The 20,611-nt window shown below is 37.7% G+C and overlaps 1 protein-coding gene across 1 annotated transcript in view; it reads right to left on the minus strand.

The window, feature by feature from the left end:
• Window positions 1-20,611, minus strand: part of PDE11A (phosphodiesterase 11A) — a 388,241-nt gene that overhangs the window by 225,798 nt on the left and 141,832 nt on the right. Inside the window, exons 3-4 of the mRNA XM_059392799.1 lie at window positions 9,290-9,379; window positions 5,233-5,373 (exon numbers count right to left, since the gene is read on the minus strand). Coding sequence (XP_059248782.1) covers window positions 5,233-5,373; window positions 9,290-9,379 — 231 coding nt within the window. The remainder of the gene's footprint in view (window positions 1-5,232; window positions 5,374-9,289; window positions 9,380-20,611) is intronic.

Consider the following 20,611-nt stretch of genomic DNA (forward strand, 5'->3'; position numbering starts at 1 on the left):
AGCCCTGCATCAGGCTCTATGCTCAGTGTGAAGTCTGCGTGAGAGTCTCTCTCTCTCTCCCTCTGCCCTTTCTGCTCATACTCTCTCTCTCTGTCGAAAATAAGTAAATAAATAAATTTAAAACCAAAAACCAAACCAAACAAACAAAAACTTTCTGCTGATACCTCCTGTTTTTCAAACTTAATTGGAACCCAGCGGGCAAGAAAGCCCTTCAAGTGCACTGACTTAAGGAGAGAAAGATGAAGAATAGACAGGAGAGGTGGGGTTTGAAGAAAATAGTACAGAGTTGACAATGTTGAACTTTGAGTCATGCTCCCCCCAAGAGCAGTAATAATAAAGAAATCCCTCCTACCATTTTGTTCCAAAATTGGCTAACCTCAAAGGACTACCTGCCCTAGCATATACCAAAATAAGACCTGTCTTCATCCTTCCTTCCTTTTTTTGAGATGTTCCTCAGAAATGAATGTTCTTATTGCAATAGCCTAGATGAAATTATCTCCCTAATTGTTTGGTGCATTTTTGTCTTCCACAAGAACAACATGTACAAAGATACAGAGGCAAATGCATGCATAAGCTGACCATAGGGAGGTGACAGAGGAGGAAGAAAAGGAAAGGGTGAGGCTAAGGACCAGAAAGGACAGTCAAAAGTTAAGTTGGGAAAAAAAAAAAAGTTAAGTTGGGAATAGAGGTGATGAACTTTGTATGTTGGACAATTTGAACTTTATGGTATAGGCAATAGACAGTTACCAAATATTCTGAATCATTGGAGAGGGAGATGCATGTTTTAGAAAGAGAACTAAAACAGAGTATTAAGAATTGATGGAAAGGAAGGAAGACTGCCCCAATTGCAAGTGAAAAAATGAGTCGAGGAAAATGTGGAGCTAAGAGAGTAGTAAAGACAGAGTAAAGGCAGTGGTAGAAGAGGTGGAGGAAGGGGCTAGAAATGAGGTCTCAACATAAACGCAACAGAACTTACAAATGATTGAATGTAAATGGTAAGAAATACTTAGAAGGTACTGTTTTTAGCTTGAGTTACTTACTACATGATGATTCTATTAGCTGAAATAAGGAATCTCAGAAATAGTAAACATTTGGGGCAGTATGTGGTGGATATGGACAGTGGGGACTGAAGTTCAGAAGTTGTATATATACATATAGTTAACACATAAGTGATTAGTGATGTCAGTTAATATATTGATATAAAATTATTACAGTGAATTAATATAACAGATATATAATATGATATAGTAATGATTAATGATGTGAGTTTATATGTATATATATGTGTGTGTATACACACACACACACATATATATATTTAAATGATTATTTGGATGATCATCAGAGTTTTTTTTAGATAGTTGCCTCTTAGCACTCAAGAAAAAGTACTTGGAACAAAAATCAAAAAGAATTTACATTGATTTCCTTAGAGGGGGAAGGCAAGCTATAGAAAGGTGGGAAAATGGAAAGAAAATGAAATAGAAAGGAAACCTAAAGCGATTTTTGCCACTCAGGATGGAGGGGATTGAATTATAGGCTGTTCCAGAACAATCAGAATCAGATAACCATCACCTTTATCTCTTCCTCTCAAGTGTGGGATTCAGGAAGATCATCTAGTTCAATGGCTTAATTGTATGTGTATTTACACAAGAACTAAGAAGTTAAGGAACATATTAAAAAGTAAGTGTAGCTCATGCTTCCTGGTTTGGGCAGTGAGCTCCAGAAACTAGCTTTCTGGTTATAAGCTGGGTGATGAAGTCCTTGCTGGAGTTCTGCACCACGCAGTAGCTGCGAGCCATTGGGATGATTCATGAGAGGAGAACACAAGTAAACACTAGGGCTGAGACAGTGCTTTAGGACTTTGCCATGAAAATGTCTGCATTCTTGCTCTCCTTGTTGAAGCATACAAAAAGAAAAAAAAAAGAGAGAGATAAAAGTAAACACATGAGCTAGAACGGGGTACGAATTGTTTAGACAGGTTCATGAAATGGCATAACATTATGCAGGGAATATCAGTTCAGAGCACTAAATATCTCCTAATGTCAACAGTAGCTAGCTATGGAGTGATCTTTCTATTTCTTCAGTCTAGTGGAAGATACCATCGACAAAGTCACTTAAAATTGATTGACTTAAACATTTAAGGGAAGCAAAAGAAGGTAAAATATGAATTTTGGCCAGAGAGAAAGGCATTTCTTGTTTCTATTTTTGGCATCCACTGAGTGAACTGATCAATTAATACCTGCCTGCTCAGTTTGAAGACCAGGAAAGCAGTTTCTAAACACTGAGGTAAGAGCTTGATGAGTCAAAGCTTTGATAACAAGATTTCAATTTCTTTTCTTCCTCTTTCCCTCAAACGAACAAAGGCCAGAAAATATTATACATCTGAAATAACCAGCTTTTTAAATATTCAAACTACAAGGCAATAATTGAAAACTTCTGTTTCCAAGAATGATTTAATGAAAGAGACAAAAGCAGAAGTTATTTTTAGAGGAAGGAAACTTCCAGCAGATTTTTTTTTCCTGAAATGATGCTTCCCCCACCCATGATTGTAAAAAGTAACATATGGAACATGAGCAGACATGATGCCATAAGTTAATGCTTGGACACATCTGTTCTTTCTCAAAAACAGAGCACAGATTGATAAAATATGGCAAGTGAAAACCAAAAAGACATCTAGAGGTTAAAAAGCAGAAAAAAGAGAGGGGGAAGATGGCAGAGAAGACCAAAAAGAAAAGGTCTATATAGGGCCATGCCCAAAGACGTAGATCTATTATGCTCTAAGACCAGAAACGGGCAGGTGGCAATGATTGGAATTTCAGCTTCTACTAGGGTTTGGGGACTAGAAATGTTATCTGGAAACAGGTGACCTAGCTTCACCCTCAAAATCTGAACCATGCTGCTCCTGGCTTAGGGTAATATTACCAGACAGCAGGAGACCCACGTCAAGACCTGGTTCTTGACTAGGGACCAAGGAACTGCCCAAATTGTTAGGGAGGAAAGAGTACAAGAAAGAGCCAAAGAAAACAATGGCACCAACAAACAAAACACCCTCCCAACAAAATGAGCTCCAATCCAAAACTCAAAAATGGGTGAACAAATAATGTTAATACAACTAAATCAACGACCTACAGAACTGGGCAAGAAGATACTGATAAATCCCCGTTATACTGAACATTTGAACACACCTGTATCAGAGACCGAGAGGTGAAAATGGAAAAATATTAAGTATATGAATGATGTGAGCAGCATCTCATTCTTGACCAGTGGGTACCACGGGAAAGTCAGCTGGGAAAAAACTCTTTTGGAAAAGACTTTCTCCCTTGAGAAAAAGAGAAATATGTGAACAGTTTTCCTTTCTTCCTTTCCTGGGACACAGTTACTTGATGGTACACTGCCTGGAGATGTGCCAGCCTCCTGGACAACGAGGCTCAAAGGCAGCCGAACACTGAGACATGGATGGGAAAGTGAACTGAGCTGGGCTTTTGGTTACATCATCAGGCTACTGCACCACCCTGAATCACTGCCTGCAGACTGCGTCTTACATAAGCTGAGGCTCCAACAGCTGCCTCCTCCCACCCTTGCTTAGTGAGAGCTACAGCCTGCCTGGACCATTGGACCATGAACACCCCCACCCCTCCCCATTCCTTTCTGGGGCTTTAAAGTCAGCGGGTGTGGGGGAGAATCCAGCAAGTCACTCAACTCTCTGAGCCTCATTTCCTCCTCTATAAAATGAGAATGAGGGACGCCTGGGTGGCTCAGTTGGTTAAGCAGCTGCCTTCTGCTCAGGTCATGATCCCAGCATCCGCAAGGAGCCTGCTTCTCCTTCTGCCTGCTATTCTGTCTGCCTGTGCTTGCTCACTCTCTCTCCCTCTCTCTGATAAATAAATAAAATCTTTAAAAAAAATAAAATAAAATGAGAATGATAATAATACCTATTTCATAAGGATGAGGGGGAATTAAATGAATTCCAGTCCTTCACGCAACATCTGGAAGCATTCCATAAATGCAGACTATTGCATGGGGCGGGGGTGAGTGCTGTTCTCCTAGGCTTCCACGGAGCGTTACAGTCACAGTATAATGGCAAAGCTACCGTTTGTTTAAACCACACCTGCTGAAGTAGAAATAAAGCCAAGCTCTGCTAAAATATGGGCAAATACTCCTAAACGTTTCAAACATACATAGATTTTTAAAAACCTGATATTGTAAGTTTTATGATACTTGTTATTACATCTCCAAAATTTACCCTAAGGTTCTTATTCTTGGAGGGAAACAAACCTAAAGGCAAAGACAATAACCTTTTATAAGTAAAGTACAGTAAAATACCATCCTCTGAGGCATTAACAGCACTTAAATAGCTAGACATTCCTGGTCTTTGAAGACACTTCACGGTAAAGATATTATATTGCTGCTAAGGGTTTAGTCATTTAACTTTCAAGAAGTTAGATTGATGATGATCATTATTTCCAATACTGTTGTGTATTTACCCAACAGATTTCCCCCCAAAGAGCCGAAGGGTTTAACAGAAAGCTGAAGCTAAGTTGCTGCAGATTGGAGGCCTTGAACTAGCTCGATGCCTGCCCTCGGTGTAACAAGTGCCCCAGTGGTGAAGAGGCCAGGAGCTGCCTCCACCTGGTGCGTGCTCTGTGCAAGCATCCCAGCTCCAGAGCAACATAAAGAACTTGGAGACTACTCTTCAAGCTTTTGCTGCAGAGCACAGCCCAACTGAGGCCTGTCACTCCCCTCAGCACAAGTACAATCCATCTGAGCCCAAAAGCAAAGGGCACAGCTTCCCCAGGATTTGTTGGCTTCCTCCTCATAAGAGGGCTGTGGAACCCTGCCTGGACTGCAGTCCATGCCCGAAGGTGCCAAGGGCCTTCCTCATGCTGGGCGAACAGGATGGGAGCCTGGCACTTGAGCTAACGTCTATTCAGCTGGGAGACACCGGGCAAACCAGCTAAGCCCTCGGTTCTCTGCTCTGTAAATACTCAGGGCTGGGAGCCATCTCCAATGTTCCATTAATGTAAGAGCCTATGTTTCTAAGGTGACAGCAAAATAAGATGGAAAATACACATAAAAGAAAATAACTTTAATTTTATGAAAAGTGACCTCATGGTTAGAAGAGTCATGAAGAGAGTGGTTCAGGCAAAGATTTCACAAGCTAAATTACAAACAAACAAAACCTTAGTCCATTAACACAGTCTTCAGCTCTCTGTGACAGATAAGATGACTTACTGGTGATTCAATGTCTTCTAGGAGCAAAACAGAACAGCGTTCACATTTCAACAGAGTTTGGGCCCGATGCATTATTTTCTTGACAATTTTCTCCAAGTCAGTCTGTTCTTCAAAGAGGTCATTAACAACCTCCAGCAAAGCCTAGGAAGGACGAAATGAATGTATTTAGGTGGGTAAAGACCGAATAAAAAAATTTTTTTTTCTCTCAAAATTCCATTTAGTGTCTGTTGCAATCTAAATATGTGTGGCTACTTTTTAGAGCATTGATGATTGTTTCGACATATTCCATAATTTTGTTTATAACACAGTTTTGAACTGCAAAACACAACTTGAGAATACTGCCGATCCATATAATGCCTGTAAATTCCACATATAGCTGTAGGATTATCTCCCGAGTCGCTAATGACCACATGATCCCGTTTTAGTCCGCTAGAGCTCTAGGCTTCTCTCCCCACCCCTGCCCCACACGAGTTTTTCTCCAACAGGACTAGGTATAAACCCAACATTTTAAAAAATCTATTTGTTTGTTTATTTTCATCACAACAAATGCCCTCCTTAATCCTCATCACCTATTCACCCTTCCCCCCAACCAGTTCTCTGTAGTTAAGAGTCTGTTTTTTTATAAACCCAACATTTTATAAATTATGAATACCCGATTCTCTCCAAAGCACATTTATTTCAGAAAATTACAAAGCAGCTCTACTTCACCCTCAGGAAGAAATGGGTTCATGGTCAAACTTGAGACTTATTTTCCCTAATACACATCTCTCACAGAACCCTGGAAGAATTATAGGAATGAATGCTAATTAAGCTTCAGAGCCTTCAAAAAATGTTTATAAAATCTCCATTAATCCCTCTACATAAGAAGTATTGCTTCAATGCACCTGTCCAGGAAAACATAAATACTAAAATATATCTCAGGAAAGAAAATACCACTAAAATTTCTGCTAAAACAACACAATAAAAACACACAAAGGGAAAAAAAAAAACCTTAGAATTCTAACTTGAAAACCACATACTCACTTAAAAACCAAATTGTATAACCTCTCATTTTATCCAGCTTATTTAGCTTACAATTTTTGCATCGAAATAATATTTATTTGGAATTTTTAATTACATGGCTCTTCCCAGAGATTTCAGAATAGCAGGCTATGTACAGGTAGTAGATATTACGCTCCTACAAGAAAGCAATCAGAACATTACACAGCCAGTGAATTGGCCAGAGGGTGCTTTGTTCAACAGAACCTAATAAAAGGTATCCTCTCAGGTCTGACCTCTCACAAAAGGATTTTGTGTGTTTTCGAATTCACATCTGTTCTGGTAGATGGTGTTGAGGATCATCTCAGGGTTGTGACCAATTTTCAAGTTTAGTAATGAATTTGATTTGTCCTGAAACCATTGGAAACGTGCAAATTTCTTCTTTGGGTCTATTCTGGTAGAAAAGCATTTGAATGAGTTAAGGGATCCATGAAATGAGTCTAGTTCACTGAGCATCAAAAAGAGGCTCAAATGTCCTTGGCAGCATTTTCTCTAAAGAGACCTTGTGAGTACGGCTAAGGGCCCTGGGTGGTTCTATGATCCTGAAGCAGAGATACACCAGGAGGTGAAAAAAGTTTTGAGTATATCCTGACTGTTTAGCATTTGGACAGCAAATTGCTCTAAGAAGTCAACAATGTACAATAATTTCATATTTAAATATAACATTAAAAATGAGGCAATTGTCTGAATAATTACCAACACCATTCCCTGTTATTAAGGGGGGAAACATTATTTCCTTAATCATCCAGGCTATTTCTTCAGATAGATCCTATTAACTGAACAATTATTTAACTTTTCAATTTGTTGTGACTGTGTGGATAGGGCCTCTGGGACCCATATGCAAGAACATTTATCTCGGAGGAAAAGCTAATTGGGCCTTGAGTCTTGCACTGACAAATCACATCATAGTAATTTTACTGTTTCTAATTAAAAATTGCTGCTTTACTAACAAGTGATAAAAGTTTCATAAATATCAATACAGACTCGCTCCACAATGGGAGAAAAAGGGAAGAAAATCTTGAATGATAGGAACGTCAACAATCAGAGGCTCTTCACACAACTGAACACTCCCTATTTCTTGATTTCCCTTGTGTTTGGCCCCCTCCTTCGTCCAGTGCCATCTTTTGTTCCCGGGCTCAATTTTGGACCTCTTCCCTTCTCTTATCCACATATTCTCCCCCAGATTGATGCACTCAGTGCCCTACTTTTAAACATCACCTATATATTGATCTTTCCCTTATATGAGTCTTGAGTCCTAACATCTCACCAAAACTCTAGAGTCCTGTACCTGACCATTTATTTGCCAGTTGTACAAGCCAAAAGTAATTTTCTTTCATTTCCCACATCAATAAACTTTGTCTATTTCATCACTAATTTGGGGGGGGGGATCTCTCTTTTCTCACTGATCTAGTCCCAGCCACATTGTTTCTTTATTTTTTAGTTCTATTGAGATATAATTGACGATAAGTTCTGGATGTTTAAGGTATAAAATATGATGATTTGATAAATCACAAGTTGTGAAATGATTAGTATAATAAGGTCAGTTAACACATCCATTACTTTACATAATTGCAATTTGCAAATATCTTCTCCCATTTCATAGGTTGGTTCTTCATTTTGTTGATGGTTTCTTTTGCTGTGCAGAAGACTTTTAGTTTGATGTCATCCCACTAGTTTATTCTTGTCCTTTTGTATCAGATCCAAAAAATCACTGAAGTTTTTCCCCTATGTTTTGTTCAGAAGTTTTAGTTTCATGTCTTACAATAATATCTTTAATCCATACCAACTTTTATTTTTGTGAGTGGTGTAAGATAGGGGTCTGATTCCAGTTTTTTTCATGTGAATATCCAGTTTTCCCAACATCATTCTCCATTAAGTATTCTTCACTCCCTTGTCAAATATATGCTGACTGTATAAGCATGGGTTTATTTCTGGGCTCTCAATTCTATTCCATTGGTCTATGTATCTGTTTTTAGTGCCAGTGCCATGCTGTTTTGATTATAAGAGCTTTGTATTATGGTTTAAAATCAGGAGGTATGAGGCCTCTAGTTTTGCCCTTCTTTTTCAGGACTACTTTGGCTTTTTGAGTTCTTCCTCTCTGCTCCCTAGATACATGGACCAAGGTTTTGCCTGCCTCATGCCTTTTTTCTTGACATTTCCACTATCTGGACTGCTCTTCCCTAATCTTTGTGTGGTTTTGCACCTTCATTTCATTCAGGTCTCTGCTCAAACAACAAGTTACAGAGAACTTCTTGACCATGTTCTGAAATAAACATCCTCCCAAACAATCTCTATCTCTTTATCACTACCTGATACTATATTATTTTTTATTTGTTTGTTTCTCTATTATCTACTATACCTATCCATACCTACCTGTATCTATTGTATTATGAGTCTAATATAATTTAGTATCTATTTGACAGTTTAGGATTTTTTGAGTCTTCCTTTCTTTCTCTCTTTCTCTTTCTCCCTTCCTTCCTTCCTTCCTTCCTTTCTATTTACAGGGATAGCTGGTGAAAGTCCCTCTTTGTGTGTGTTTCTTTATAATCCTATAAAAGTATTTGCATTATTGTCCAGTTATCTAGTGATGCTCTTCCTTATCTAGTGATGCTCTAGTGATGCTTTCAATTCAAAAGCAAAATTAATGAGGTGGGGTGAAATCACTTGTAACGTACCTTGCTTCTTAAAGAAACTAAATTGTAAAAATATCACTAAAGTGTGTTATTGTTTCAAGACTATAAGAGTATATCTACTACCTTACAGTACAGCTGTAAAATTAATTTCGTTTTTAAAAGAAGCTGGTACTATTTGCCCCAAACAACAGAGAATTTGTATCCACTTCCATTTGCACTTATTGCTTCAAAGGTATCTTCAACCATAAACTTGAAGGATTAAACAAATAGAAAGGACTCCTAGACTATTCAAAACTCATCTGCTGGTTTTAAAACATATGAAGGTTCACAGATCCTTGAAAGTGAGAGAGCTTTGAGGGTTGTCAACAGTGTTTCTTTCTACTCACCCTGCTTCTTTCATATTCTTTCCTCGAGGCAGCAAAGAGCTGAGCATTGGATATGGCAATTCCACAAAATGGAAGATACATCTGCATAACCTGGGGGCAAAGAGAGTGTTAAGAACATTAAAACATTACTGCCCCAAATTCCATATTGCCTGCATTGGCTTGGTCATAATACATTCTCTTCAGCACAGAAATTGAGTGTGGAATTGTCAGTACTAGTATCTTAACTTAAGAAGGGATATTTTTCATCATTAACTATAAGACAGTTTCAATCAAGCTTTAACTAGGGAGAGTCAATGAGCATATACAGTGAAGCAAGACAACAAAAATCACTAAAAACTATGATATAGGAACTATACCTAAATCATCTGTGTATCCCTTCCTTGATCAGTGAAAAAGGAATAAATGAATGAACTCATATATCTAGAATCTAAAGCAAGTGTCCACACTCACATTTGGAGGCCAGCAGGCTATGAGTCAATTTCTTAGTGCATGTGTATCTGTAGCAGTGTTCTCAGCATGACCCTAGCACTCTGTCAGCTACGAATTTCAGTATATTGTTTCAGTAAGAACTTAGGGGCCACTGGGTCTAATAAGTTTGTGCAAAAGAGCTCAAATTGTGCCCACTATTCTGTTGACATAACTAGATGTGAATGCAAATGTGAGGGATGGTCCTACAGAAGGCTGTTTGAGGAAAGTTTGGAGAGCCTTTCAGACAGCACACTTCTCCTATGGGAAGAAACGGCTTGGTGGGGAGGGTTCAATCCTAACAAAGACTTTCTTATCATTTCATCAACACCTATTTTCAGTACTGCCTGACACTCTCACTCAAATTAATCTCCAGCATTGCTGATTCCAAAGAGAGAGAGAACGCCCCAAGTAAAACCAAAGGAATAGATTGCCCTAAACTCTTCACAACATGGAACATTGTGATGAGCAATATTGCTTTGGGATTTCTAGAAGCAGAAGGAAAAGGGCACGTTTTCTTCCAACATCCTTCTCCCTCTGTCTCCTTTTCTGTCTCTATCTGTCTCTCTGTCACACACACACCCCCAACACTGCAATGTCCTGTGAAGAGGTACAGAGCAGTGACAAAACAGAGCCACTCCTGCATGCCCAGAAGAGGGAAGTGCAGTGTTCACCGTGGGGGCCGTGGGGGTGAGGGACAAGAACAGCAAGAGCAGTGGGAGACACCCCGGGGACACACAAAACACAATTAGGTAGAGCCTGAGGTGATTTTGCAGAGGGCTTGAGAAAGACAAAAGATGAAGGACAATCCCCATTCCCTATCATTTCTTTCCTATTAAAATCTTGCTTTGGCTACCTGGGCATACTCAACTCTGACCTTGGGTCCCAGCAAGTATTGCACAATGCTGTACAAGTTAATGCGGTGACAGCAGTCTTAAAGAAAGAGACACAATGGGACTGGGATTAAGTAGTGGTACAAACTTAATGAGTTAATTTTTTTTTTTTTTAGGTTTTATAAACATATATTTTTATCCCCAGGGGTACAGGTCTGTGAATCACCAGGTTTACACACTTCACAGCACTCACCAAAGCACATACAGATGTGGTATATATACACAATGGAGTTAATTTTTTTACACATCCTTCCAGGATAAATTCCTTCACCAAATTTGACTTGAACTTCTATTTAATGAGGATCTACTAGGTGCCAGACACTCTCACTTCATTTCTTCAACTTTTCACAGAGAGACTTTAAATACATTTTAGAGGTCAGGGAATCCAGTAACTTGCTCAAACTCTTACAGGAACTCAGGTCATCTTATTCTACAACTGATGACCATTCCCTACAACATGCTGCCTCCCAGAAAGAGATACTATTTCTGTCACCCCCTTATTCCCCTTCCTTACCACTCTCCCTCATGCCTTAGAAAGTTTGTTGATAAGCCAGATAAAGCTGTTGACATAAAGCTGCCGGATATTCTGCCAGAATTTCCCTGTCGTTAGCCAGAACAGGACCACTTCCAACATCACCTACACACACAGAAAGCGCTTTCCTGTTGTTTCCTGTTTTTCCTCTGCTGTGGAGGTGGTGACATGATGGAGGTGGGGGGTAGGGGAAGATACAGGTTATTTTACCTCCTCTTTTTCCTTTCCATTCCTTTGTCCTTCCCTTCTCTTCCCTTCCCTTTCCTCTTCTCTTCCTTCTCTCTTCCCTCCTTCGTGTGTTTATTTGCCTTCAGAGGCCATATTTAAGGTGGTTTATAGGTTATGCAAGTAGGTAGAAGAGAATGACCAAATGAATAAATATGTGAAATGTTTTCTAACGTATCTAGGCTTGTTTCAATTCATTTGTAATAACAACATTTATGAACTCCAAGCATTGTGTATAATTTAAAAGAATGTGAATTTTAAATTAGATGACCATTGTCCTTTATATGGCTGTTCTGTGTGAAAGCCAACAAGTCACTTAACCTTTCTGAACCTATTTCCTTATCTAAAAAATGCCTGGTTTCACTGGCTTATCTTTTCTTTTTAGTTCTAATATTTCGTGATTCTAGTAAGTAGAAACACCCATAAGCTGTAATATTCTGCTTGCTAGAGAAAACAAAGAATTCAATAAACATGCTCACATTTTATTCAAAAAATAATCATTTGTAGTAGTAATTGATGTTGACACAGTCTTTGGATATGATGTTAAGTATTTTATATGCACTCTATGCTCTGATCCTTATAATCACATATGCCATACCATTTATTCTATTTTTCAGATAGGAAAACTGAGGCTTTAGAAAATTAGCCACATTTGTTGGGAGACATCTCTCCATCGGGTCTGTCACATTTCTGCACAGCTTACAACCAAAATCATTGCTCTATCTTTCAAAGGTGTTTGTATAATGAACAGCCTTAGAAAACAGTGTCTTTTCCAGAGTGAAGAGCAAACTTGTTTACTACAAAGTGTAATTAAGATAGTCTCTCTCTCTGGGGCAGAGGTCAAGCAGACTTACTGTCCATTATGAAAGATCTGTGTTCCCTACATTTGAGGTTCCTCTCCTAAACCCTTGACCTGTGTCATCAAGATGACGCTGTTACTGAACATTTCATTCCAAGTCAGAAGCAATTGTTCACATATCATTAAGACTATTTCATTTTTGGGATGCCTGGGTGATTCAGTTGGTTAGACGTCTGCCTTTGGCTCAGGTCATGATCCAAAGGTTCTGGGATCAAGTCCTGCATCAGGCTTCTTGTTCAGCAGGGAACCTGCTTCTCCCTTTGCCTCTGCTTTACCCCTTCCTTGTGCGCGCTCTCTTTCTCTCTCTCTCTCTGATAAATAAAATCTTAAAAAATTTTTAAAAAGATTATTTCATTTTTCATTTGCCCTGTAGGTATATTGATATGAACTCCCTGATATAGTTACTTAGTAACTTAATTACTTAGTATTTGTAATTATAAGGTTAAGAGTCCCCAGAACAATTACTGAGATCCATGTTAAATTTCTTTTTTCCCTTTTACTGAGTTCATTGCTATTTATCTTATTGTCTTATTTCATTGATTTCCCCCTCCACCACATTGCGTTTCCTTTATTTTAGTGATTAAAACTAGAAAGTCTATGTGTATGCTTAATAAAATCTAAATTTAACACCGTTAGCCTCCTTCCAAGTAAGATAAAGACATTGGACTACTTTAACTTTCTTGTTATATCTGTTACATTTTTTACTCATCTCTTGTTCATTATTGCAAACTGGACACATTATTATTAATTCATGCTTATTTATATTTACTCACATGTTTACCAATTTTTTCTTCTTCATTCCTTCTAGCACCTCTTTCTTTCCTTCTGGAATAATTTTTCTCTGTTTGAATCCTTTAGGATATCCTTTAGCACTGCTGGCAAATGTGTTATTTTTGCTTTGTATGAAATTGTTCTTATTCTATGATCAATCTTAAAAGGTAATTTAGTTTGGTATACAATTCTAGGTTGACAGCTATTTATCTCAGTACTTAGAAGATATTATTCCAATAATAATAGAATTCACATACAGCTGATGCTGCCAAAATAGTCAGCTGTCAATCTAATTCTTCGTAGGTTATCCATCTTTGTCTCTAATTTCTCTTAGGTCCTCTTTCTGTCTTTGGTGGTCAGTCTGTACTTTTGCAGCCTCAGTCTAAGGCTTCACCAAATCATATAGAACTCCAAATATATTGGTCAAAGATTACTGAGGATGGAGACAATATTACACATTTACGGCACATTGCAGACTGAGAGGGGATTGATTTACAAAGGGAATGACTTCCCAGTGTCATTAATTGGTACAACAATTCAACACTCTGAGGCCAGAGTTGGTTCCACTATGGACACCTATACGACAATATGGTCCCAAGAGTTTCTAAATAAATGTTCTGGAGAATCAGGCAAATGCATTTTGAAAGGAGGAAGTGAGAAGTTGCAGAAGCAGTAGCAGTACGGAAATACAAGATAATGAAAAGTTAAACATTTATATCTTTATTTCAGGCCCAGTGTAACAAATGTCTTTTTTTTTTAACTGTTTTTTTTCTATTTTTTAAAAAAGATTTTATTTATTTATTTTAGAGAGAGAGAGATCACAAGTAGACAGAGAGGCAGACAGAGAGAGAGGGGGAAGCAGGCTCCCTGCTGAGCAGAGAGCCTGATGTGGGGCTCGATCCCAGGACCCTGGTACCATGACCTGAGCCGAAGACAGAGGCTTTAACCCACTGAGCCACCCAGGCGTCCCAACAGATGTCTTTTTTAAACAAAGAGAGATACTGCTCTGTTCTTCTCCTTTTGAAGTCCCCCTCCTCCAAGATAAAATACTAATTTGGCCTTAATCATCTAGTTTCTGAAAGCAAAAGGTCTAAGAAAACCTTAATGACTAAGAACCTAATGAGTCCGTACACGCTTGTGCAGTACTTTTCAGCTTAAAAGCACTTTATGAACATCGCCTAATTAATCTTTACAACATCCCACGCGGAAAGGAAGTTAAACTGAAAATCATTAAACAGTGCAGAAAAGTCCCTTCATCCCTGGAAATTCAGGAAAAGTGTCACTAATAATCACAAGATGGGAGCACTGGGTCCCTCGATCAATGTTCTAAAGAAAGACAGTAGGTATTGAGCCTTTTCAAACTCACAGATCACTGAGAAAGGTTATTAAAGCCTCCTGGGCTGGGCTGGTCCAATTATGTATTATTAAAGGACACTGGAGGTCTACCCTGGAGATTCTGTGAGGGGACTTGGGCCATCCCCTTTATGGACTCCACTCCTGAAAGTAAATCGCTTGAAGAGCCACATCACTATCAGCTCAAGTAATGGGTGAGAGAAGGTCTTCTCACCATCATGTAACATCAATCTCTGTGCAGACCCTGTGATTTGCATTTGCAGGTCCTTTCTGTCCTCTGGCAGGAACTATAAGGCAAAACTTCCCTGAGCCGGGTGGGCCCCACTGATTTGAAATTGGGGGTGTTGTAACTCAAACACTAAATAAAGTCTTCAAGTAATTTGGAAAGTAAGGTATCAAATTATGGAGGCAGTCACATTTTCACATAATGAAATACTCCCTCCCACATATTTTAGAATAGAATATTTAAAATGGTAAAAAACTAGGAATGCCTGGGTGGCTCAGTCAGTTAAGCATCTACCTTGGGCTCAGGTCATGATTGCAGGGTGCTGGGATGGAGTCTCATGTCACGCTCCCTGCTCAGCAAGGAGCCTGCTTCTCCCTCTGCCTGCTGCTCCCCCTGTTTGTGCTCGCTCCCTCTCTCTGACAAATAAATTTTTAAAATCTTAAATAAATAAATAAATAAATAAATAAATAAATAAATAAATGCGATAGTAAAAAAAAAGTCTGAAGTTTTCTAGACTCTCCAGAGAAAATTCCTACTTCCACGGGTATAGTTTGGTTCACTGTAATTTTCTTTCTATGCAAATTCAGTAAAGATATTAGGTCAGAGTTTTATTTCAAGAATCAGAGCCATAAATGAATCTTGTCACCTCATACCAAAGTATATGCTCTTGGCTAAAGCACGCCTTTCTCTTCTCAGTGATGAGACATCTTTGAAGAAAATGGCCTCCCCAAAATATACAGAGACATAAGGTCCCAACTTTGAAAGAACATTGCCATGGATTAGATTGATTCAAAACATAATGTTGGAAATTGTTTCTTTAAGAACTAACACCCTAAGGACGCCTGGGTGGCTCCGTCAGTTAAGAGCCTGCCTTCAGCTCTGGTCATGATCCTGGAGTTCTGGGATGGAGCCCCACATCAGGCTCTCTGCTCAACAGGGAGCCTACTTCTCCCTCTACCTTTCCCCCTATTAGTGCTCGTGCTCTCTCTCTCTCTCTCAAAAATAAATAAATTTATTTTAAAATTAAAAAAAATTTTTAAACCTTAAAAATTAAAAAAAATTAACACTCCCATTTCATTCATAAAAGATGAGAAAGAACAAGGCAATAAATAAATGAGACAGAAAAACTTACTCTTCTGCTTTTCTTTCTGTTTTCTTTCTGAGGAGATAGGCAGTAGGAGTAGGTGCTTCTGCTTTTGCCCCTGGTTATCAAAGCTGGGAGCCCCAAGGGAACTGGTATGAGCTCCCTTCCACTATCTTCACCTCTCTTTCTGAGGCTAGTATTGGCTAAAAGATCCCTCAGCGGCAAACTTATCCAAGGGTGGACAGGCTGGGGCCGATGCCTGGAAGGCAGCAACACCAGGGCCTACTGGACTTCTTGCAGGCTCTGGTCTGCTGAGCACTTGAATCTTGCATATTACCTGCATTCATATTACCATTCCGGAAGGGGGATACTTCCAAAAAATAACCCTCTCATATCCCGAGTCACTTCTAAATTCCCACCCTCTTATTCACTGTATTGAAGGGAAAACCCTGAAAGAACCCATTTCAGGAAACTTGTCCTTTCCAAGATAATTTGAATTATCTTTTTTGGATCATAAGATTTCAACAGGAAAAAAAAAAAGCACTCATATTTCTAGCACTCAAGGGTAACCACTATAAATCATTTGGAGACCGCCATTCAAATTTTCCTCTCTCTCCCCATATAAATTCAAATAGGCTAATCCTAAATGTCATATTTTATCTACTTTTTTCACTTTTATAATCAGCTATCATTTATTATGACCAATGCAAAATATCCTATTGTATAGATCAGAAAAAGAAAATTTGTACGGAAAGAAGGTGGATTACTGGTTCCTTGGGCTAGAGGTGGTAATGAGATTAACTGTAAATGAGATAAGGGAACTTACTGGGGGTCGGTTCTAAAACTGATTTATGCTGATTGTTGCACCACTCATAAAGTTACTAAAAGTCATTGAATTGTTCTTTGAAATGGGTGCATTTGTGGCCGGCAAAATATAAAGCAATATAGCTGTTAAAAATTATCATTCAAAAATCCCACTCACTGTATGGATTAATATTTTTCACTTAGTCAATCATCTACTGTTGGATATTTCGGTCACTTCTAACTTTAACAATCTCAGGGTTATATATCCTTGCAATTAAATCTTTGCGCATCTCATAATTATTTTCTTAGGATAAAGCCCTAATATTTGAACTTATTTATTTAACTTAACACACACTTACATAGCACTTTCTCTGTACCAAGAAATATTCCCAATGCTTTATTAGTATTAATTTGTTATTATGCATGCACATTTTTAATAACTCCTCATGTTACACAAATTTTTACTTTCTGTTAAAAAAATGCAACGGTATAGAAGTGTATACAATAAAATAACTACAGATACCTCTTCATTTCCTATCCTGCTAATTACTCCTCTCCCAAAGAACAACCTTAAGAGGCATTTACAGTATTCTTCTGGACATTTTTTAATTAACTGCCTACATACAATACCTAGTTTTGGGTATGTTTTTAAAAACAAGTGGGATCACATTATTGGTTATATTTTGCACCTTCTTTATTGCTTGGCATTATATCTTGGAAAACATTACATATCCATTCAAAGAAATCTACTTAGTTCTTTTTAATCTTTGCGGAATATTCTAGGAGGTGAATGTACCCATTAATTGATATTCATATTGTTTCCAATTTTTCTGTATTATAAATAACGCTGTTGTGAACTTTCTTATGAATTCATCTTTGTGCACTTGGACAATACTTCTGCTGGACAGATTCCTAGAAGTGAAATTTTGGTTGAAGAAAATGTGCATTAAAAAATATTAATATCTACTGCCAACTTGTCCTCCAAAATTTCTCTACTGGTTTATACTTCCACTAACAGTCATCAGAGAATTCATTTACGTCTCCTCTTAGAACATTGGGTATTATTATTCTTTTACAATTTTGTCTGACAGATTAAATTAGCACTCATTATTGCATTAACTTACATTTATTTGATTACTAGTGATATTATAATAACTTCATAAATCCATATTTGTTGCTTATAATTTTCTTAATTTGTTGGTTATCTCTGTTTTTTAATATGGCCTATTTTTGCTTATCTTTTACTGGACATTATATTTTTTTACTGCTTAGTGAGCACTCTTTTTATTCTAAGCATAATAACCATCTTCCATTTTTGCAGATCATGAATCTTACTTGATAATTAGCAGTTTTCATCTATTTGATACAGTCCAATAGCCCTACAATATATGATTGCTTTGTCTAAAATAAATAGATATTATGACTCAGTAAACTTAGGCCTACTCCCTCTCACAGTATAAAGAAATTTTACAGCTATATCTGCCTATATAATCCTGTCAAGGTTATTTTTATAAGCAGGTTGACCTACATATCTTATCCTGCCTATTTGCTCCATTCATTTTTGTAACTCAGTGTTACTGTAGGAAGTCAGTTTGAGCTACCATTTGATCCAGCCATTCTTGAGTTTTAGCTATTAAGGTCATTGTAATTTCTCCAATTACTGAGCATAGGTATAAATGCAAGAAGCTATGCTGCATAGTAATTTAATCTTGGTATCAACACCTTGTTGCTAAAAAAACTTTATTATATCATAATCATTGTGTGAACAGAAAAATTCCTCTTAGGCTATTTTCTAATGAGAAACACATTAGTTTTTCTTTAAATTTAGAACAGTTTCACACTATTGCCTCCTATTATAGTAGCAGAATCCTTCCTTTCACCATCTCATTTATCTAGTTCTTTCTTTTTTGTAATTGCTGGTTCTTAAAGTAGTGGACATTTCATATAAATAGGCTCACACAATATGTGGCCTTTTATGTCTGTCTGCTTTCACTTAGCATACTGTTTTCAAGGTTCATTCATATTATTGCATGTATCAATACTCCATTCCTTTTTTGTCTTTTTTTCTTAAATTAATAGACTATTTTTTCCATATTATTATAGATTTTTACTGTCATTTAAACATATTGCTCAATATTTCTTTTTTTTTATAAACATATATTTTTATCCCCAGGGGTACAGGTCTGTGAATCACCAGGTTTACACACTTCACAGCACTCACCAAAGCACATACCCTCCCCAATGTCCATAATCCCACCCCCTTCTCCCAAACCCCCTCCCCCCAGCAACCTTCAGTTTGTTTTGTGAGATTAAGAGTCACTTATGGTTTGTAATAGACTATTTTTTAGAGCAGTTGAAGGGTCACCAAAAAGTTGAGTGGAAAGTACAGAGATTTCCCATAAACTTTCTTCCTTCCTCCAGCACACACAGTTTCCCTCAGAATTAACCTCTTACTTTAGTTTGATACGTTTGCTACAATTAGTGAGCCAATATTGGTATATTATTATTGATCAAAGTTTAAACTCTACATTAGAGTTCACTCTTTCTGTTTCATATTCTATGGGTTTTGACAAATGTATAATGACATATATTTACCATTATAGTGTAACAGAGAATTATTTCACTGACCTAAAAATTCTGTGTTCTGCCTATTCATCCCTTCCTCTGTCTCCCCAAACCTTTGGTATTGGTAGTCAGTGATCTTTTAATTGATTCCATAATTTTGTCTTTTCAGGAATGTCATATAGTCAGAATTATATAGTATGCAGTCTTTTCAGGTTGGCTTCTTCTGCTTAGCAATATCGACTTAAGGTGACTTCACGTCTTTTCATGGCTTGATAGCTTTTTATTTCTTTTTATCACTGAAAAATATTTCATTATATGGATGTACCACAGTTTGTTGACCCATTCACCTTCTGAAGGACATCTTGGTTTCTTCCAAGCTTTGGGACTGATGAATAAAGCTGCTATAAACATTCATGTGTAGGTTTTTATGTGGACATGTTTTCAGCTCATCCAGCTTAATACCCAGGAGTATGATTGTTGGATTGTATGGAAAAAAAATTTTAGTTTTGTAAGAAATTGACAAACTGTCTGCCAAAGTGGCTGTACGATTTTGCATTTCCACCAGCAATGAATAGAAGTTCCGGGTGCTTCACATCCTTCTCTGCAAATGCTGTTATCAGTGTCTTGTATTTTAAATATTCTTTTTTTTTTTTTTTTTTTTTTTTGAGAGAGAGAGAGAGTGCAAGTGAGCAGTGGGGAGGGGTAGAGGAAGAGAGGAAGAGAATTTTTAGTAGGATCCATGCCCAGCACAGAACCCAACATAGTGCTAGATCTCACAACCATGAATGAGATCAAGACTGGAGCTGAAATCAAGAGTTGGACGCTTAGAGTTGAGCCACCCAGGAACCCTGAATTTTAAACATTTTAATAGATATTTCATTATATCTCACTGTTGTTTAAATTTGCAGTTTCCTGATGACATAGGATGTTGAGCATCTTTTCATATGTTTATTTGCCCTATCTTCTTTAGTAAGATATCTGTTCAGCTCTTTTGTCATTTTTAAACCAAGTTGTTGCTTGGTTTGTTTTGGGAGTTCTTTATATGTTTTGGATACCTGTACTTTTTATGCTTTGCAGAGTTTCTCCCAGTCTGTGGTTTCATTACATGCTATTTTTGTTTAAAGCTTAACTAGATTTTTTACTTATTTGTTTCTCTTCTGATTCAGAGAGCTTTAGGATTAATCAAAAGATTTTAATACATTTCCTTATCTACTTCCAACCTTATTCTCAATATCAGTGTACCCAGGACAGTATCCTTTTGTCCAACCCCAAGGAAAAGGCCATGTTTTGTCTATGGAGGTAAGGTCTTTTCCCAGGGCTCTCATTTCTGTCATTTCCGTGGGATTTGGGGACCCTTTCTCTCTACCATCATTGTTTCTATCTTTTAATCTCCTGTGTCTGGATCATCCCTTCTCTCTCAAAGGTAAATGTCTTTTCTTTCATTTGGTATTGCTGTTTCCATCTACTTACCTTCAAGTCCTCACTGCTATCATCTGGCTTACAATCTTCAGTCTATAAAAATGGCTCACTGGAAGCTTGTTTATG

Source organism: Mustela nigripes, chromosome 3 (assembly GCF_022355385.1).
Source record: "Mustela nigripes isolate SB6536 chromosome 3, MUSNIG.SB6536, whole genome shotgun sequence".
Classification (NCBI taxonomy): domain Eukaryota; kingdom Metazoa; phylum Chordata; class Mammalia; order Carnivora; family Mustelidae; genus Mustela; species Mustela nigripes.